Source organism: Sparus aurata, chromosome 18 (assembly GCF_900880675.1).
Source record: "Sparus aurata chromosome 18, fSpaAur1.1, whole genome shotgun sequence".
In the NCBI taxonomy this organism is placed as follows: domain Eukaryota; kingdom Metazoa; phylum Chordata; class Actinopteri; order Spariformes; family Sparidae; genus Sparus; species Sparus aurata.
The window spans coordinates 20,871,745-20,893,380 of record NC_044204.1 but is presented as its reverse complement, the minus strand read 5'-3'; the positions used below and the strand labels follow the sequence as shown (position 1 = coordinate 20,893,380).

Sequence of the window (21,636 nt, the reverse complement as noted above, 5' to 3'; positions counted from 1 at the left end):
TATACTATATCAATAATAGCCAAGTGTATGTTGGCTTTTCTTTTTTTAAAATTCACTTTTGATACTGTGAAAAATCTTTCGTTCAGAAAGATTAAAACAATACAGTTTTGACAAAAAATAAAGTGTGGTGTTTGTTTTCTACGTTTATCGTTTGAGTTTGGTTCACATGAAACATCCAGTGCACGGTCCGACCGAGTCGCTTTGCAATGATTGGACACGGTGGCTCGATGAGGTTTGACCCTTCCAGCGGTCCGTAGAGTATCAAGGCTTCCTGTGTTGTGTGTTGTAAACATGCGGATTAGCTTTATTTATTGAGTTGTTTGCCGGGTATTTGGTCTGTAATTCTGTGGCTTTAGTACGTGGAGAACGTCATTTTATTAAAAAATAAAATGGAAACCGAAAATCGACCCAAAAAGGTAAGTTACGCGTATTCTGTTGTTCACATCATGAGGAGATTGCACTAGCTAACACTAGCTAAAGTTAGCTAGCTAGCCAAGCTTTAAAGTGTCCCTCAACACTCGTATGTCGTTCCTTAACATTATTTTAAGCGTGGGCACGGATCTATAGATAGCGTGAAACGTATGTGTTTGAACAATATGCAGTTTGCAACTACATTTTATATGATTGTGTAAACTGCTAAAGCTACACAAACGACTAGCCACAATGCTACGATATCCACGGTCAATACGCATTTGCGACGTTTTTCATCGCACAAAAGTTACAAGTGATCTCAGAAATATTCGCCAGCCATTGTGGCAGAGTTAGCTCAGTAGAATAACACTCTAAAGAGTTTTCAGTTCATTAATAACATTCTTAAGTTGAAAACAACAGCTATAAAAGGCACAATTATGTGCTCCTTCCATATCGGCTACAATGGTGTTTGTAATTGACGCAAGTATGAAGCAGCGAAGCTTAAATGACTATCACTGCACACGCACATACATATAACTATTCGCATATCTCTTTTGAAAACAGTTAATTATTGTTGACAAACAGTCAATGGGGGATTAGGGACAGTAAATTATGTAATAGCTCTTTCCATCACAACCACAAACTATTCATTCTAAAAACAAAACAAATAAAGTTGACCATTGTTTTCAATTATGTCCCAACAGCTGTTCATTTTGTGTAAAACATGCTTGCTAATTAAAGAAACCTGGCTTTGTATAATTGGGTCATAACATGGCTCAAAGGCGAGTCCAGTCAATAGTTCAATATCCAATCACATGAGATTTAAATCATAGCGATATATTTTGTATATTGCCAAGCTTTGATAAAAGCAAGCCAAGCATGGCTGCTAAGATAAAAACCATTGTTGCAGCTAAAGATTCCAAAAAGAGGATACGTTCTTTAAACATACTGCAAAGTTTATACTTAGACAGCCCTTTTATAGGAGTGTATAAGAAAAGATGTGTGTCAGAATCTGTTTTTGTACCTGCTGTCTTTTTTCCTGCATGGTAGGATATGCATACATGTATTGTAAGGATTACACTGGATGTGTTTGAAGGCCATTCTGGCTGAATGTGGTCATGTAACCTCTGTAGAAGGGACAACAAAAGGTAACACTACTGATAAAAAAAAATGCAATGTGCTTGTGCAGAGATCGCATGGGGAGGATGGCCAATCCGGCTCCGAAGGATTGGAGGATGATGATTATGTTCCGTATGTTCCAGTCAAAATAAGAAAACAGCAAATGGTAAGTTACTGTCCGCTGACGTCTTAGTAAGGATGCTCCATTCTGATCCAGTGGTTTGGCATAGGGGTCAAGACCTTATTAAGCAGATCAGAGATGATGGCCAACCTTTCTCCATAGTATACTTGTTTCTTTGTCAGTGTCACAGCAAAGCCTGACCTCATAATGTTATCATGCATAGGAATAATCTTAGTAAGTTAAACTCAGTCAGATATGTAGATTTTATAATTTAAAACAAAATGGCACTGGTATAGGACTCGGAATCTATACTGACTCAGAAGCAGAAGAGGAAGTGTGGATGGTGCATTCCTAAATAAGGCTATCTAACACTGTAAAAGTTGTATCATTTTGTAAATTATATTTTGGTTTGGTATATTTTTGGTTGAATAACCACATTTTCAATTTTAATGCATTTTTTAAACACGTACCTGGCAGCTACAAAAGATGTTACGCCTGCGGGGAAAGGTGGTCGACGAGGAGCAGAAAGACAGTGGGGAGGAGCAGAGGGATGAGGATGAAGGTCTTGGTCCACGCTCCAATGTCAGTCTCCTCGACCAGCATCAGCACCTTAAGGAAAAAGCAGAAGGTATCGAGTTCATACACAAACTACACTGCTCATTAAACATCATGGTTCTGTGATGTCTCACCTGTATTGTGTTTTTGTATTTACAGCTCGCAAGGAGTCCGCAAAGGAGAAACAGCTGAAAGAGGAAGAGAAGATTCTTGAGAGTGTTGCAGAGGGCAGAGGTATATTCAAATTCCTGTGAAGCCATGTTAAATTCTTAATCTGATTTATTCTGATAAACATCCAGTTGTTGAAATGGCAGCAAAACTAATTCTCTCTTTCGTCTGTCAGCTCTGATGTCTGTGAAGGAAATGGCTAAAGGTATCATATATGATGATCCCATCAAAACAAGGTAAGTCTGACATCAGTGAAAAAATAATGTTAACTTTTAGTTATTTATTTATTGATTTATTTCAACATTTCATTTTACCTGAATGTTCTTCATAGCTGGAAAGCTCCACGCTACATCCTGAACATGCCGGACACCCGCCATGAGCGCGTCAGGAAAAAGTTTCACATCCTGGTCGATGGAGATGGCATCCCTGCTCCAATCAAAAGCTTCAGGGAGATGAAGTTTCCACCAGGTTACAAGACACTCTTTCTCCCACGCATGAACAACACACTGTCTACCTTGTACGGAGAAAATGTTACTGCGACATGATTAACAACTGGCAAATAATCTGTTTTTGCAGCAATTCTAAAAGGTTTGAAAAAGAAGGGCATTGTGCATCCCACGCCAATTCAAATTCAAGGAATCCCCACAGTGTAAGTACAGTAAATGGGCACTTTTCTAGTGGAATGTAGAATGTATGTTAAGTAAACGTTAACCGTTCATGAATTGACAGTGTTTTGTCTGTAGTCTGTCAGGTCGAGACATGATTGGAATAGCCTTCACCGGTTCTGGAAAGACATTGGTCTTCACTTTGCCCATCATCATGTTCTCTCTGGAGCAGGAGAAGAGGCTGCCTTTCTTTAAGAGGGAGGGACCGTATGGACTTATCATCTGTCCCTCAGTAAGACATACAAAACTATTTAATCGATGAGACAGCTCAGATTGTTGCAGGTGACTTAAGGAGTCTCCCTCCAACCTTTTGAATAAGTTTTAAAACTGTGCATGACCACCAAAGGCACAAACAATTTGACTGTTTCTACTCCAAACAGATGGCGTTGACTCTGAGCAAGCTTGCCTTTTCGCAACTAAGCATATCTGATTTTAATGCTCTCCCCTTTGTTCCAGCGAGAGTTGGCGAGGCAGACTCACGGCATCATCGAGTACTACTGCAAGCTGCTGGAGGAGGAGGGAGCGCCTCAGCTGCGCACTGCCCTCTGCATCGGAGGAATGTCTGTCAAGGAGCAGATGGAGGTAGTAAAACAGTAAGTATGAGTGAAGAGTTTGAGTGAAAAACAATCTGTTTCTGTCTATTATCCAGAATTTGTGTGTTGAGCAAAAAATGCGCAATTCAGCTACAATAACTTATTCAGAGGGCGAGAAAATAAACAAACATGAAAAGGTTAAGACAAAATGCATTACGAACTTGAATAATGTATTTTGAAAATATAAGCAGTAAATGGTTTTTTGGTCATTTTCCATCTGAACTGGTATCTCCTCTTGGTTATAGTGGCGTCCACATGATGGTCGCAACCCCCGGCAGACTGATGGACTTGCTGCAGAAGAAGATGGTGAGTCTGGACATCTGCCGCTACTTGGCTCTGGATGAGGCTGATAGGATGATTGACATGGGCTTCGAAGAAGACATCAGAACCATCTTCTCCTATTTCAAGGTGAGATTGTCCTCCGCATAATGTTTGTCAATGACATAGCTTCAAATAAGCCACACACTGGATGATACACTCAAGGATGGACATACATTCCTTATTTTTAGCTGGTTGAGCACAATCACCACTTTGTTTTAATTTACAAACTTAAAAGCTATTTTGGCATTTCTACTAAATGTGTCCTTAAATTCAGCTGGTCAATATATTTTCGAGCAGAACTAGGCCATGCAGATGCAGACAGACTCTCCCTTATTTATCTGTAGCACTGCTAACTGTCGTTTATTATACAGTCCTGATGCTTTAAGAGGCAGCATATTTCATCATCATCCAAGCATTCCAAAACATAGTTGGCCAGTAAATCCATCTTCCAGCTGGTGGACTCAATCAGTGGAGAGTTTTTTTTTTTCAGACTAAGATCAAGAAGACTGAACTTAGGAGATGTAGACGGGGATTTTGTGAGGCTACCAGAAATGAAGGCTCAATAATGTGTTATTTCTGTGTCCAGGGACAAAGACAAACCCTGCTCTTCAGTGCCACTATGCCCAAGAAGATCCAGAACTTCGCCAAGAGCGCCCTGGTCAAACCTATCACTATCAACGTGGGCAGGGCTGGCGCTGCCAGCTTGGATGTCATCCAGGTATGTTAATTTTTTTCACTGAATGAAAGGTTTTTTGTCTCAGTCAGGGAAATTCATAGCATACAATTTACGAAGCCACCGATGCGAAAAATTATTTGAAATGGAAATGATAATAGCTATCTTGTGTTTATGTGTGTGTGTGTGTGTGTGTGTGTGTGCGTGCGTGTGCGCAGGAAGTGGAATACGTCAAAGAAGAGGCCAAGATGGTGTACCTGCTGGAGTGTCTCCAGAAAACACCACCTCCTGTCAGTACCTTCACATGTTTTGACACTGACATACCAAACAACCATAACTCAAACATGTCAGATGTTACAATATATTACATTTTCATATTGACAGGTGCTCATATTTGCTGAAAAGAAGGCTGATGTCGATGCCATTCATGAGTATCTGCTGCTTAAAGGAGTCGAGGCGGTGGCAATCCATGGAGGAAAAGGTCTGCAAAACCTCTATTCTAATCAATGCAACACTCAGCAATCAGTGCATTGTTATAGTGCATGAAGAGCATAAGTGTGTATGGAGGAATGTCAAACCCAGCACCCAAAGCCCCTTTACGCCCACAGTCTTTCTGTTCAACATCCCTGTAGTTGCTCATCATTACCACCAGATGTCATTCTGGTTGCAGATGTCACCACTTCTGCTTCACAGTTGCACCACATTTCCATGGAAGTCGCCACAGACACTTTCATCATGTTTCCATTCGTCATTGTCTTGCAAAAGATTGTTTTTGTGGCAACATATGTTGTTTGTTTTTCAGACCAGGAGGAAAGAACAAAAGCCATCGAGGCGTTCAAAGAAGGAAAGAAAGATGTCTTAGTAGCCACAGACGTTGCCTCAAAGGGTCTGGATTTCCCAGCTATACAGCATGTAGTGAATTATGACATGCCCGAGGAGATAGAGAACTATGGTAAGAGGGTGTAAAATGTATCCAGTACCGCTAGAGCATCTTTTAACACATTTTTTTTGTCTAAATGTGATTTCAATTTTTATTAGTTCAGAAGCTCTAAAATTGCATTAGGAGGGAGGCAGTTAAACAGATACATAAAAAAAAAACATTACATGAAATTATCAAACGTTAATAATCAAATAAAAATGTGAAGCTTAGGTTTCAGTACCTGGTGTGACCATCTTGAGCAATAACCTCACCCAAACATTCTCTGTTACTGTCGATCGGTCTCACACGTTTTGGCCCATTCCCGAATTGGAAATTACTTGCACTCGATGTTGGTGAGCTCCCTTAAGTGATCTGTTAGCCTGAGGGAGTAAAGCAGCCCCAAGCCATGGTACTGCAACAGTCAGAATGAGGTTCTTTCTCTAGAATGCTGTGTTTTTGGTTTTCGCTGGTCATTTAAAACCAAAAATAACTTTATCCCAATTTGTTCATTTGGCCTTTAAACCTAAGATGAGCAGCAATGTTCTTCTTAGAGTAGCAATTGAGAGTGGTAGCGCCTTTCTCCTTGCTATCTGGCCATTGATGCCAGTCTTGTTCTGTGTTTATCTGATGGGTTTTTTGTACACTGACGTTAACCAATGGATTAGAGGCCTGTAGATCCTTAGAAGATACCCTGGGATTCTTTGTAACCTCCTGGGGTATTAAAACGCTTCACTCTTGGAGTGTTTTTTGTTGGATGACCACTCCTGGGGAGAATAACATTTGTATAGAAATGGGTTTGTAACCTTTTCAGCCTGGTGACCATCAACAACACTGCAGAAATGTCTTCTGGTTGATGCATGGCACACTTCCATAAACGTGTGATGAAGACCAGACTTAAGATTGGGGTTAAGATGCACATTTATCTTCTTTCAGTGGGACTCGCATCTAATTGTCATCCTATTGACTGAAACACTTGACTGTGATAACACCTTTTAAATGAAACTGATCATTTGAGAGGTTCACAAACCTTTGAATAACTTTACCTTATTTGTTATAATGTGTCCACTACATGTAGTTTTGAGGCTTGAACGAAGATCTGATCACATTTACGGTCACATTCTTGCAGAAGAACAGACAGTTCTGAAGGGTTTAAAAACTCTCCAGCAGCACTGTTAAATACGGCCTGGTTTACTTAAAGTTTGTTATCAAAACTGCTTACATCACTCAAAGGTTGGTTCTTAAAATTGTCGTATTTCAGTCCACAGAATTGGAAGAACTGGTCGATCAGGCAAGACCGGTATTGCCACTACGTTCATCAACAAAGGCTGTGGTAAGGAAAAATACCAGCTGAGACAAACATCTAATATATCGTCTTGATAATAGTGGTTTTCAGAATATTTGCAGGTATACAAGGTAACAGTGAGTGTCTGTCTTTTCCTGTAGATGAGTCGGTACTGATGGATCTTAAAGCCCTGCTAGTTGAAGCCAAACAGAAGGTTCCTCCGGTCCTCCAGGTGCTCCAGACGGGAGACGAGACAATGCTGGACATCGGAGGTGAGTTCAAACTGATAAGTTACTCTGTGATAACTTTGTGTTTCCTTTATAAATGTTCTTCTAACACAATCATTTTAAGATTAACAGTGGCAAGTTTTTTAAAATACATGGTTGTTGTGGTTTCACAGGAGAGAGGGGCTGTACATTTTGTGGTGGTCTGGGTCATCGTATCACAGACTGTCCAAAATTGGAGGCCATGCAGACGAAGCAGGTCACCAACATCGGGCGGAAAGACTACCTGGCTCATAGTTCAATGGACTTCTAAGTGTTTTTCGTTCGAGGGAAGATCCTCCAAAGCTAAAAGGAATTCACTTCTGAGAAAAACTGTGTGTGTCATGTCACTGAACAAAGGAAGTGTGTTGTTATCATCAGCTAAATTTAGTCTGGAGGTCCGTCAGAGAAAATCGATTGCTCAGTTGTTTTTTTTTAACTTTACCTTGTCTTGCCCAACTCTGTCAGCCTTTGTAACATACATTTTTGATACTCTAATTGTAAATAAAACCTCTATACCTGCTGTGATCTCTTATTCTACTTCTTGCTAAATTTAAAGGTGTGTTGCTGGTTATGTGGGGAAGTTGCTAAAACCAGCAGAAGAATGTAAAAGGAAGTTTTACTAAAAAAAAAGAAAAAAAGAAAGAAAAAACACAATTCACAACCAAGTCTTCTTGTCTTTTGCAATAGCTGATCAGAGATATCCTGACTTTAAGCCCAGTCAGACTTACACAAGTTCACATCAGAATGATAGCTGCTGCAGACATAAAGGAAAGTTTAGCAGCACTTTAACTCTAATTTTAGCCTCCTGGGTAGTTACATCTTGACCACAGAGAAACAGGTTGTGCTACAGTGGATTTACAGACAAAGCTCACAGGCATGGATGTCATCTTCAAGGAAGGGATGCTGTACCTTCAGGGGGTCAAGTTTGGAAAAGTAAGTTTTACAGAAACAAATTGAATGTACTTGAAAAGGGTATAATTATAATGTGTTTTTGGAGTCAATGTGGTAAATGGATGTGCAAATGTTCGGCAATATGAATGTTTTTCAGAGATGCTTAATCATGACATGGAGCATATAACATCCAAAGTAATTTCATGCCATGACACTTCTAAAACCTTTGAGTTGAAGCTAATGCGAATGTTTAGTCTGCGGATACTTTCTCAGTATTTGTTACAGCTGTCAAAGCTTCACTCTTGGTCGAAAGGACTAAACACGTCTTTGCAACCACATCATTCAAGACACCTTTTGGTTTGAGCTATCAGCCTTGCTATTTTTAAATGTTCATAAAGATATTAAGAGGGGCTAGTAAATATGCAAAATAATGTTAGTAAGCTAACCTTAAGGTTTATTTGATATGAAGTGGATGTGCACTTCATAAATACATGTATAGGTTTACTGACTCGCTTTGAATCCCACATCAGTGTTAGCAAAACTGACACACACACACACACAGTGGAATATCGAGTGATACTATTGTTCAGGTCAATGTGGAGATGATTCAGTTTGACCACGTGGATATAGCTGAAAATGGTCTCAATATTTCCACAATCACTTTCAGCTTCCAGAAATGCAGTACTGCTTTTTCCACTCAATAATCTCACTGTAATCTTGCTGCGTCTGTATATTCAGACCGAATCATGAATTTCTGGTATCAGTAATAACTGAGGCTGGTTGCATATGTTTTAATTTGGTTTCAAAGTCACAAATCATTAATTAGATTGTATCTGGGCCTAATTTTGGCAATGTGTTAACTAGTAAAGTGTTGTAAACATCACCCGCAATGCTATTTTGCTTCATAAAGATCTTATAGGATGACTAAGGTTTGATAAATCATATTTTGGATCAATTTTCGTTTAAGAAAATGCCTCCGGTGTGTTTTTTTACTGCCCCCTCAAAAACTGTAAATGCGACTGCAAATGGGCACAGTGGATAGTTTCTGCAACATTCTGGCCCTTAATCGAACATCAGGAACATCTTATGCAATATTCAAGCAGTAGCAGTGTGACAGTAATGCACAGGAGACCATTTTTACTCCAAAAACACAAAACAAATGTTAATCAGATTAAAAAAATGTTGTATTTGGTACATTTTGAGCAAAGATATGAAACACATAGTGCTTCGGAACAGACGTGAAATAAACAGAAAACAAGTTGAAATGTTAAAAACAACAGACAAGATAAAAAAATAGGGCTGATGATTATAAACTAATGAAATAATAATAAAGAAGAAACAATGAGCGGATGAAACACAAAGCAAATTATCTTGTAGGTAAAAGGAAGCTAGACAAGAGTATTTATTAACTGTCTGTTTACTAAACAGTTGCATACACACTTAAATCTACAGAGAGGCCGTTTTCAAGCCAGAGGGTGAATGATAATCGTAATAATCAAGATGTGCATAAACAAAAGTGTGAATGTTTCCTGTGAGAGAAATGACCTAAAAACAAGCCCTTGGTTCTTAACCAGAGGTGTAGTGTTAGGAGGGAAGGCAATCAAACAGATCCATCCAATCACTGACTGGTAAATTTCTACAATGTTGGCAAGACTCAGTTCGTCATGTGAAGCAGAAGCGCAGAGCGGTGTGTCGTCTGTATAACAATAGAAACAGATGCCATGATTGCTAATGTCATAACATAATACAGGATCTAAACCAGTCATGAGCAGTGCCAGAGAGCCCACTTAATAACGGTCACTTCTTCCATTTGCTCCTGCTGTCATCTACAACAGAGATCATGGCGGAAGATGTGGGCGGTGCTTTTTAAACCCAGCTCCACAGGAGTTGGGCGTTTGGAGCTCTGCACCGTACTTGACAACAATGCAGTCATAGACCAGATGAAGATCGGTTGGCAGAAAACTCCAGAGAGGAAAGTGGTGCGTCTGAGGGACTGCCTCAGTGCCGATCCTGCTCCAAAGGAGTCCTGCCCCCCTGGGTGCACAGCTTTCTACCTAAACACCATTCAGTGCAACTACACCCTGGCCTCCACAGCCAGCCAGGACTGGCTAAAAGCCCTCTGTGTTCTAGCCTTCCAGGTATCACACATCCCTTCTTTTGACCAGTGCAACTGTCCTGTTTTCTGTTTTACCGTTATCATTTGGGAAAGGTGGGGATAAACCTTACCCATTATCAGAGATAGATAGCACAATGAGGAAGTTAATACAGTATCTGTAACTTCTGTCACCTCACTTCTCTAATTCTTGTGCTTGCACAAGCTGTGTACTTTCTTGCATCTTACCTCTTAAAAGTCATAAAACGTAGATAAGAGCTTAGTGTACAGTCCTTGTAATGTTTATCTTGCCACTGTGTTTACAGAAGGATCCTGGAGAATCAGACAAAGGGGGTTTCGAGGGAGGAAATGGCTTGACAATGGAGGACAATGAACTTTACTCGTCTTGGAAAACAGGTAATGTTCGTCACTCTGCAGACCAAAGCTTATCAAGTCAAAAAAATGTCTTCCAACCTACAAGGTGGTTAACTTAATGGTCAAATGTGTAAGATAGTTGATAATCCGGTCTCATTCACAACCCGTCAAATACCAATGCCTAAGGTTGGTGGCCAGCCCGACTTACCAGCCCAAAGCATCGGTATTTGACAAGTTCGGAATAAGACTCAGCAATTAATCTTACAAAGGTAAGTGGGAGGGAGAATGGTCTGATTTTTTTTGGCCCATATTGTTTTATTCTCATCCCTTATTTATATTCAGACAGTGTTATGTTGAAGAGATATCCACTGAAGTTAGCATGCTAACCAGCTTGCTTTGGCCTTTCCATCTTAGATGCTTGCTAGCAGTGTAAGCACCAACACTCCCCCGGAACTCCAAACTCACTGTCTGTCTGGACTCCTAGCTGCATGGCTAACTGAGCTAACTAGCTAATGGTGGCTACAGTTAGCAGCACTTACTCTCGTGATAATCTTCCCACTTTTCGTTTTGGGTATGAATTGACAGGTGGCCAATTCTTACATATGGAGTCACAACCTAATATACTGCTGGGCCATGTATGGTCATAGGTTAGCGGTGTCAATAATATGAATTCATTGATAAGAAAGGCTGATCTGTGATATTCTGAAATAACTGAATGACATGGTTCGGCTACATTTAAGTAAAAGTTATAAATGTGGTTGCAAAAGCGATATTTTCCACTGATATAAAGATTTTTGATCAGAAGTACTAATTCTAAATATAGCTTTTCTAATTAACTCCCCATGCTCTTAATTCACTTCTATCTGCAGGATTTCTCTCGCTTTTCTGACTCACTCTGTAATGAGTGTTTTGTCGGAGTGATTGTTATCTGGTAGACGTACGTACGTAGAGCTGCTTTCTCTCTGTGCTGTCAAAGAGCGAAAACCATCGTCTCTGCGTCTCACACCAGTAGGTTTTATGTTGATTTTTCAGTTCCTTTCCCTCACACTGAATATCAGGTATTGTTCTGTCTCTGTGGCAACCGAGGGCATTTGAGTTTAGACTGGTTATTGATTTGTCACGAAGCTGGTGTATTGTGCTTGTGGGTACCCTACAGACCAAGGGAGGCATGGACCACATCTGGCTTAGAGGGCAAAGTGTGTACCAAGTAGAACATAAGTTATGTGCAATAACTCCAGATGACATGAGCGCTCTGAGCAGTGGGCCCCACTTCTCCCTTAAAGTGAAACTCTCGTCAGAAAGCAACCAAGGCTTTATTTGTGAACAATTATGAGTCAAACCTTCGTGTAAAAGCATAATTACGAGGAAAGAGGCACTTTTAAGATTTACCGTAGTTTCGTTTTCGGGCAAGCTAATTTTCAATGCGGTGCAGGGGCACTTCTAAGCTAGCATCAAAATCGCTAAACACTAAGAAGGCTCGACACAACATGAAACTTTGCACGTAGTATCACCAGGGTCTCTACACATGAACACGAGCATTGAAAACGTTGTTTGTGTACACAGAGTTTACTAAAACGAAGGTTTTTGAACTACTCACGTTAGTAGCTGTATCTCCAGTGCGCCGCCGTCATGGCAGACAAAAAGTGTCGATCCCCGAGTGCGACCTAACAGGAAGGCATGAGGAGCGGTCCCCCATTACTCTCCTGCCTGTTAGGTCGCACTCAGGGATCAACACTTTTTGTCTACCATGATGGCGGCGTGCTGGAGTTGCTACTGCTAACGTGAGTTGTTGTGATACTACGAACAAAGTTTCATGTTGTGTCGAGCCTTCTTAGTGTATTTAAAGATTTTGATGCTCGTGTACGAGTGCCCCTGCACTCCAGTGAAAATTAGCTTGCCCGAAAACGAAACTACGGTAAATCTCAAAAGTGTCTCTTTCCTTGTAATTATGCTTTTACACGAAGGTTTGACTCATATACAATGACAAATAAAGCCTTGGTTGCTTTCTGGCGAGAGTTTCACAGGAAACTTTTTCAAATTCATACTAAGTGCTTCCCTCTGGGATTACATTTAGCATCGTGGCTACTGTTAACTGACTCTCTGATAACTGTCTAAAGCATAAGGTAAGAATCCAAATTTGACTTAGAGACCAGGATCTCAATCCTATTAAAAAAGGGTGACGTAAAACACCTGGCTGAAATAATAAGACTGCAGATTTAGCTACTTACTGATCTGTTGAAGGAATGCCTGTTTTGACCCATTTCGAGTCCCAATGGTAAGAGGAAACACATACGAGTGAGGGAACAGACTTTGACACAACACTGACGCTTTCCATTGAGTTAATGCCCATCAGTTTACTCTCATGTGTCACTCTCCCTCTTCACCTTCCTTGTCTCCTCCGTCAGCAGGTTCTTTTTCTTTTGCAGTGTAAAGTTTCCACCGTTAATCCAGTTGTTGCCTCTTCATGTTTTGGTTGTGCAATGGCAGACACACTTCCTTCGTGATGTAATTGGTCCTTCGTTTTTTTGAGAAAAATTAAGCCCAATGTGCAGGACGAGTAGTGTAGTGACAACAAGGATTATTGGGAACCAATCCATATGTGTGCCGTGTCATTTCTTTCACAGCCATTGCATTGTGCAATCCGTATTTAATTCAGAATGATCAGTTAAAGCAAACAAATTTGTCTATTGGCAGCTTACACTAACTGAGGAAAGGGAGCATTTGACCGGTCTCAGCTCATCTTATTCACAAGGTGAGACCAAGACGGGTCCTCTGCAGACTAAAACTCTTCATTGCTGCGCAAGTGAGAGATGAACTCACCAGTGATATCCTCATGCTCATAGCATCTGGAGTTATGGTGCATAACTAACGCTTGTTACAACTCGAGAGTAACGACACTTTGCCGACGGATGTTGTAACTTCATCACTTTCTCAGTGAGTCAGACATTCATATTTACACAGCTGCCTCCGGCCTCGCTGTGGTCAAACCAAAATTCAAGCTTCTTCCCGCCTCAACCAGTAATTTTCGGACATTCACAAAATCCGCAAACATGATACTATTGCTAAAGGCGAGTACAAAAATGATTAATGGGTGAGAAGGGTTGAGAAAAAGGGGGAAAGCATCTGATGCTGAAGCAGAGTTCAATACAGCAATGAGCGATTTATGCTTACATTACATGTGCATTTCCATTGCCTTTTAAAGTGATGTGGATAATCTGGCTGGTTTATCATAATTTATTAGATTGACTGGTTTTTGCCCCATTAAAGTAAACTGTGGTGATGCTGCAGCGCTCTCATATGAGCACATTACCTGTTGAGTGTTAGTGTCATAGCCAAGTATACTCAAATTAGACTCAGGTTGTAAGAACTCGAATTATCATTTAATAAGGTTGTAAAACTAATTTGGTGAGTGCATTACATTAAAAGGAAACAGACCAAGAAAAAAGCAAGCAGTGAGGTTTTGGATGTCATCAGAAATTCAAGACTTCAGCAGAAAGCTAGAATATGTGTGAGCGGTAGCTATAGCCACTAATTTATTCAAACATGAATGCCGGAATGTATTAGTGTCAGCAAGCTCTGGCTTAAACAAATTTATTTCTTTTTATTTCCTAATGGATTACACTTTTCCTGAAAAATCCGGGCAGCCCAGTCACATGGGGAGATTAGTAGAGTGCAAGCGACTTTTAAATCAGCATTTTTCCGTGTGAGAATGTATTTGGTGTACAGTTATTCCCTTTGCTGATGCATTGCTGCTCAGACCTCATATAGAAAAATTAATACTTTCATGTGTAGTGACGCTGCACTAACCGCAGCGTGCTGTGATTTGTAAAGGCAAATATTTTGCTGTCTGCTCATTCTTAGATCGGAAGCCTCCTCCAAACCAGTACCAGGTGACTATCCAGAGCACTGAGGCGTCCAGGAGGTGCCAGCTGTCTGGACAGTATCTGGTCTGGCCAGAAAAACAGGCTTTGACACTGCTGGCCATCAACACTGGCCACACCATCTATCGCTGGCCATACATACTGTTACGCAAATTTGGACAGGTCGAGGTAAGGAACTTCTCATATTCCACACTCAGCCATTAGCTGGTTAGCTTCACCTAGCATAAAGAGAGAAAACAGAGGGAAACAGCTAGCCTGATTCTGTCCAACGGCAACAAAATCTGTCCACCAGCACCTCTACAACTCACCAGTTAACACACTACACGCTTTTTTTTTTTTTTTTTTTACAGTTTTACGTTCAACAGAACAATGCTAGCTATTGTCCCCTGCTTTACAGTCTTGTGGTAAGCTAAGCTAATGGGCAGGTGACTCCAACTAGATACAATACTGAAATCAAAGTGGCGCATTTCTTTGTATTCTTTGGCACAACCAAACTAATTGTTCTCCCGTTATCAGTCCTATGTCGGCCTAGCCTGAATCCCTGGATGGAGACTGTGGGTATAAGCCTGCTGTCAGCTCACTATTTCAGTCAGTATTAGCTTCCCCTTCCACATCTACATGTTAGCTTTCAAAATCTCTATCTCTACATAAAACAAAAACCCCAGATACTAACAATATCAACTTACTGTGACCCCAACTCAGTTGCTAATGATAGAATGTAAACAAGCTAGCAATTATTATCTTTCCTTTTGCAGGAATTTGTTGCTGCATCGTTGTTTTTATACTGCTCAAAACAATTGTGATTGGTTTGAAAGGAGACCTGTTATGCTTTATCATTTTTTACCCTTTGCTTTAGTGTTTTATACAGATTATTATGTAAGAGATCTTGAACGTTAAAAAGGTAAAAGTCCACCAACAGCACCAACAGAAGCTCCTCTCTCCCACAGAAAACACTGCTCCTGTAACGCCTCATCAGTAGGCCCGCCTTAACCTCTGTGACTTTGTGACATCACACTATGATTGGGTTGGAAGTGGCTAGGTTGAAACATAAGAATTGATTTAGAACAGCTGCTCTGTTGTTGTTGAGTTGCTGGCTCAGGCATGTGTGAGCTGACCAATCAGAGGAGTCATACAGGAGGGGAGGGGCTTAAAGAGACAGGAGCTAAAACAGTGTTTCAGACGGCACTGGACAGTAGGAGGAGAGTGATGAGTTTTTCGAGAGTAGGTGCTAGTTGTAGTTTATTATGTCCAATACATATATTAAAGCGGTATTTATCTTCTCATCTGCCTCTTAGCAAGAAAGCTTTCCTCTAAGATGTGGATGTGATTGCAGGGTGGATTCAGCATTGAAGCAGGCCGGCGCTGTGACTCAGGAGAAGGCGTGTTCATCTTCCTGTCCAGGCATGGTCAGCAGATCTTCCAGACAATATTAAATGAGTGCTCTGTGAAGAAAAGTGCATCCATCCAGCCCGCCGGCGTCCAGAGATCAGCTATCGCCCTGCCGCCTATCATCTTCCCAACTACAAGCAACCAGCCCACCGTTCCTCCTGTCAGTAATCCAGCATATGTTTCTGTGAAAACAGACCACGAGTCTGCCTGCCACTACTCTACTATTGAGGACATCTCTCGACTAAACCTAAAGCAGCCATCGCTAGGTAAATCATATCTCTCTAACAGCAAGGAGGCTGTGGGAGAGGAAGATGAGGATGAGAGGTATCACTCCCTGGACGACAGACTTTATTCCAATGTAAAGAGGGCCACCCCTCCTATTACCAGAAAAGATCAGTCAAAACCGAGCACAGACACAGAGTGCATTTATGCTGATGTGAAAATACACAATTCTACCTTAAATCCCCAGCTGCAGCACTCCTCATCATCACCCATCCTATATGGTTCTGTTGTTTCCCAGCCTCCTCCCTGCCCACTTCCTCAAGCTGCTCCCCTCACCCCACCCAGGGCCCGGTACCAGCGTCAGCCCCCTGCGAACAACTACATCCAGCCAGGGTACAATGCACAGGCACAGGCAGTGGATGACATGAAAGAGATGGAGGAGGCCATCAGCTCCTCATGCAATACTCCCCCCTCTGAGGCCCCTGGCAGTTTTAAACACAGGCTGGCAGAAATCATTTCCAAGGACCTGGCAAAGTTCCAGCCACTTCCTCCCTCCGGAGCGGGCAGCCCCACATTTTCTCAGTAGGCTATTAGTTAACAGACAGTTTTACCCGTGATAGACTGTCATAAAGCTTAATTAGTTTCTTTATTTCTTTGAAATCCCTCAGCTGGGAACATTAGGCATCAGATCTTGGATTGCAGATGTTTGTGTGCTTATCTGCAGCGATGGAAAGTAGATTTACTGAAGTACGACGTTGAGGTACTTTTTGTGTTTTGTTTCCATTTTGTGTTTGTGTCCACTTTATACTTGTACTCCAGTACATCCCAGAGACAAATAATGTACTCTTTGGTCCACAACAGTTATTTTGACAGTTCTAACTACTTTGCAGAGTCAAATTATTAAAACAAAATATAATCAACCATAGTATGATGATGTATTTTTATGGATTAAGCTACCCAGCAGTTGCAAAAGTAGTTTAAATAAACTCATGTCAACCAGCTGTAACTTCAGTGATTGAAATCCAATAATATAATATATTCTGAAATGGGCTGTTCTTTTGTCACCTTTACTTTTGGTACTTCAAGTATATTTTGATGCTAATAATGTCGTCCTTTTACTTGAAGATCATTTCACCCAAAACATTTTTTTTTTGTTATTATCTACTTGCCCCCATGCCCCCCCAAGTTGGGTGAGTTGTCGTAGGCCACACAACATTTCTGGAGCTCTACAGCAAAACCATTCTACCAGCATTCTACCAAACAACTGAAGTAGATGTGGAGTTGATGGGGACAAGTCTCTGGGGATCTCTTATTGATCTGAAAAGACAATATCTACACCCTTGATGTTTAGTTGAGCTCACGCACCTACTGACAACGGGGTGCAAGACTTTTAACTTAGCAGCTGCAGTGATGATTTCGACTTCAAACAGGTGTAAATAACTTCTTTTTTTTAAAGTTATAATATCAGGTATTCCACAGATTTGGTTTATGCTTGATGACCTGTATGGAGCCATTTTATGATTCTTTTCAGTTGATTTTGTACATTTTAGGAGTTAGCATTTAGGAGAATGCTACTACACTGTTTTGCCGTGAAGCTCCAGAAATGTTTTGTGGACAACAAACGTCTACCGACTTGAGCAAAAGAAGATAATGGCTGAAATTTTCATTTTGGGATGTCAGGTCGGCCGCCATGCGAAAGCGTCAGTATTTGGCGAGCTGGGAATTCTTACAAACTGGATCTTTAAGAAAAACTCTGAATGCCACCTTGACTTGTGACAGAGTATTTCTTTACTTTGTCTTTACTACTTTCACTTCACTAAAAAGCTCCTCTTTGTTAGCGTTTTAAAAGTACTTCTTCCACTATCTGTGGTATCTGTATATTGTATGTGTGTCTATGTATCTGGATGTTTACTCGTTGTTAGAGAATATGTCCTGCAGTATAGTGAGCTGAATGCACACCTGGCTGTTTCATTATAAATAGCTTTGTTACATTAAATGAGATACACACATATCTTGGACTTGCTTCCCCCAGTTTATGTTTTTGCTTCTAAATCATTCATAAGTGAATAAAGAGGGTTTTTTTCACTTTGTAAATCAAATGTTTACTGCCTGTAAACACCAGGAACCATTGTTGTTTTTTTGGTCTGAATACTGCAATTTTTGGAAATGGATGCTTCAGTCTGCTCCACGTGTTGGAAACACTGCCATAAAAATGAAACGTAGCATCAAAAACATTTTTTGTTTTTTTATTATTATGCAAAACAATCCGCATAAAATAGCTATACATAAATATCAAAATAATTGTTTTTTTTATTTTTTATTTAGACAAATGTCACCAATGACACTGAAAATGTCTTTAGTGATGGTTCAGGCTATAAAGTGCATTAAGAAAAGGCCCCTGGGAGTTCATCATGGCCCCGTGGAAGACAAAAGTTCAACGCCTCAGACTTTTCTTTTAGTATTACCTGCTTTTTTTTCCACATTTGGCAGCGCATCTTCTAGGCTAAATGACAGGAGAGCATGTCGGACTATGTGAGATCTGGTTGTGTCTGTATCAGATCTGCAGGGGAGGAGAAGTCTCTGTTACTGTCTCCCGCTCTGACTTTCCTCCATGTCACTGTAATGCGATGACTCTCCATCACTGCTGCTGGAAGAAGTCGATTTATTTGACCCCAGGTCAGATGGAGAGCCGAGTATTATGAGGTGGCCCACGGAGGCGCAGGGGTCCCGCTGGTCCCCGGTCAGCTGGTTCGGGGGCTGCAGGGAGTGAATCAGATTCCTCCGGGCGGTCTTGTCGGCCGAGCTTGGACTCCTGCACTCCGGGTGAACCACACCCGTCAGGAGCTCCGACAGCTCGGTGATGTAGATCTGCGCCATTTGGAGGGTGTCATACTTGGACAGCTTCCTCTCGTTTTCCAGGGAGGGGATGACGCTCCTCAGCTCGTCGAACGCCTTGTTCAGGCCGTGCATCCTCCTCCTCTCCCTGGCGTTGGCTGCGACGCGCCTGTGTCTCTGGGGGCCGAAGTGGCTCACCGTGCCTCCCTCTGACGCCTTGTCGGAGTCCGTCTCTGTGGAGGCGGACACGCAGTCAGGGAGTTCACTCATGGGCGCAAGTTTGTCCAGTGAAAGATCTGCGTCCCGCCTGGAGAACGCGTGCAGAGAGTTCGAAGAAATCCATGTCTTGGAGTTGATGTGGGCCAGGTTGCGCTGATGCTGCAGCAGGCTGAAGTCCTCCGGGTACTCCGGCCAGCCTGAAAGCTCTGCCTTTGCAGTCATCACTGTAATGTCCCGGTGTGGTGGTGGTGGTGGTGGTGGTGCACGGCAGGGAGAGGTCACAGGGAAGACTCTGGCTGGTGCCCTGGTCTCTGGAGCGGTCTGCACTGCTGCGCCAGCACTTTATACAGTCACCTTGGTGTCACTCCCAGCAGCCCTGACAGCCCCGCAGCCTCAGGAGGCAGCAGCCAATCGCACCATCCCCTCTGACCCTGTCAAGGAACAATTAGACAAAGCTTCACTTTTTTTTTTTCTTTTCTCCCATTGTGCATTGTAACTCAATCACGACTCTGTTATTATCCCCACACAGAGGGGCGCGCACAGTATTAATCATGAAGGAGCGTGGCTTTTGGTAGGTTTGATCTAATGAACTTGTTTAGCAATTCAATTCAAATCACTAAAGTTCTCCATAAATAAAAAAACTAACAAGTGAGCATGCCAAAACTGTTTAAACAAGGTGTGACTGCAGTCTGGACTATAAAGGTGCAGTACATAGATATTTTAATCAGAAGGGAAAGATCTTCACTGACTTTAAAAAAATATATATTATTATTATTATTATTCTTAAACAAACCATAATCTTTTCAGGTCATTTTGTTTATTATTCAGCTCAATTTCATACTGTTTTACTTTGTTTATATGTGGCGGTCCCTGCCACCTGTCTAGCTTCAAACAGTATTCTGGGGACCTTGTTTTCCTCTGAGAACAGCTGGTTTATGGAAGAATTAATAGATTCATCTTCTCCAAAACTACACAGTGCCCCTTTAGAGTTTTCCAGAAATACATGAAGTAACAAGTGTGCATGTCTAAATTGTTCAAATTATGACCGCAGTCTGGATTTTTATGAAGGTTTTCTGTTGTGTCTCCCCCCGACTTATGATTTATGATTTCATAGTTCATCAGATAGATTGACAGTTTGTTTTTGTTGTGCAGTTAAGAATAGACTTTTAAGGATCACCATCATCATCATCATCATCCTCATCATCCGTGGACTGTTCCATGGAAAATGATTGTGGACATCTTTCTCATGAGCAAAGGAACTGGCTCCTTAATTGGCTCTGACCCTGGAGGGATCTGTTGCCAAACAAACAGTAAAATGTGGACAATCTTTTGCGGATTATTTGCAGATGAATAATAAAACGAACAGGTGGAAGGCCAGGCTGAGACACACCTGTCTATAGCAGGGCCATGATAACCGATAAGTTGTCTCAGGGCGATTTATGAATCATTTATTATGCTTCTTCTTCTTCTTCTTCTTCTTCTTCTTCTTCTTCTTCTTCTTTCTCCTTCTTCTTCGTCATCATCATATAACCACCATAATGAGATTTGGTTTCCTCGGTGACAACAAATCAAGCCCAATAAATTAATTTGGATTGGTCACGCGGCCCCCTGTGCCTATCAGCTGTTGTCCCCTGGCACCTCGCACGAGCTACACACCTCTGTGTGTCACCCACGTCTCCCATATGCTGCCCACAGTGACAACCCCCCCCCCCCCCCCCTTCCCTCCCTCCCTCCCTCCTGACAGTCACTGCTCCGACACAACACAACCCAAGAGCTAATCACTCATCAGGTCATCCATTACAGCAGAGGAACTACTAGAGCAGCGGCAGCAGCAGCAGCAGCAGCGGATCTGTCCGGTGGGAGATCAGAGATGTTGTGATGATGGGGACTTGGATAAATTTGGCATTCAGCGTCCTCCCTCCCTCTCTCCATCGCTCCCTCTCTCCCTCTCTGAGACAGTCGGGGTCGAGCTCTGGTTAGAGAAAATCACCGTGACCTGCCTCTCCGCCAGCAGTGTAATGAGGCCTGGTCTTTAGTTGAATAAATCGGCACGCTCTCCGTCCCGGGGTGTCCATTCTTTTTTCTTTTTCTTTTTCTTTTTTTTTTTTGGACTACATGAATATTTCATTCCTTCAGCACCACCGCCAGAGCAACAGCCTGTAAACCTGCGCACAGCCCCTTTCAAAATGCGGCCACACTTCCCATCTGGTGCTGGGCGGGTGCGGGGTGGGTGGGTGGGAGGGCGAGGAGGTGTGAGGAACATTTCTGAGGTCAGCTTCGGTGACCTCCTGCAAGAGACAGACTGAGAGACAGAAAGAGAGACTGGTGTGTCCCACCAGGCGTGGAAGGGGGGGACAACGTGGCTGTCATCCGGGCGAGTTATGGCAACTATGAGAGCAGGTCCGAGGCTTCTGTGGGGGCCCTGATATGCAAAATCCTATTCCTCCTTTCCTCACAAGTTAGAGAGTTAGCTGTAACAGGCTGCTCTCCTTATTTACTTCAGTGAAAGTAGAATGCCACAATGCAGAAATACTCAATTACAAGTGAGAGTCTGCATCTAAAATATATACTCAAGTACTATAAAAGTGTTGATAAAAATCACCTTTCACCACTGCAGATAAGTGATACTGTGACGTAAA

General features: G+C 41.9%; 3 protein-coding genes across 3 annotated transcripts; 2 read left to right on the top strand and 1 right to left on the bottom strand.

Annotated features, from left to right (window-relative positions):
- Positions 1–217: 217 nt before the first annotated feature.
- Positions 218–7,613, top strand: ddx41 (DEAD (Asp-Glu-Ala-Asp) box polypeptide 41). The gene is made up of 17 exons (XM_030396766.1): positions 218–416; positions 1,601–1,696; positions 2,129–2,279; positions 2,366–2,440; positions 2,550–2,610; positions 2,706–2,842; positions 2,951–3,023; positions 3,118–3,271; positions 3,496–3,632; positions 3,878–4,040; positions 4,540–4,671; positions 4,845–4,916; positions 5,011–5,107; positions 5,429–5,578; positions 6,804–6,875; positions 6,989–7,099; positions 7,228–7,613. Exons 1-17 carry the CDS (start codon positions 390–392, stop codon positions 7,362–7,364), a joined length of 1,845 nt encoding a protein of 614 aa, XP_030252626.1. The 5' UTR covers positions 218–389; the 3' UTR covers positions 7,365–7,613.
- Positions 7,614–7,964: 351 nt separating this feature from the next.
- dok3 (docking protein 3) lies at positions 7,965–16,852 on the top strand. Its single transcript, XM_030396767.1, has 5 exons — positions 7,965–8,026; positions 9,820–10,122; positions 10,403–10,493; positions 14,313–14,500; positions 15,666–16,852. The coding sequence occupies exons 1-5, from the start codon at positions 7,970–7,972 to the stop codon at positions 16,527–16,529; spliced, it is 1,503 nt and encodes a 500-aa protein (XP_030252627.1). The 5' UTR covers positions 7,965–7,969; the 3' UTR covers positions 16,530–16,852.
- Positions 16,853–18,420: 1,568 nt separating this feature from the next.
- Positions 18,421–19,331, bottom strand: atoh1b (atonal bHLH transcription factor 1b). The gene has a single exon (XM_030396770.1). It carries the CDS (start codon positions 19,217–19,219, stop codon positions 18,527–18,529), a length of 693 nt encoding a protein of 230 aa, XP_030252630.1. The 5' UTR covers positions 19,220–19,331; the 3' UTR covers positions 18,421–18,526.
- Positions 19,332–21,636: the final 2,305 nt, after the last annotated feature.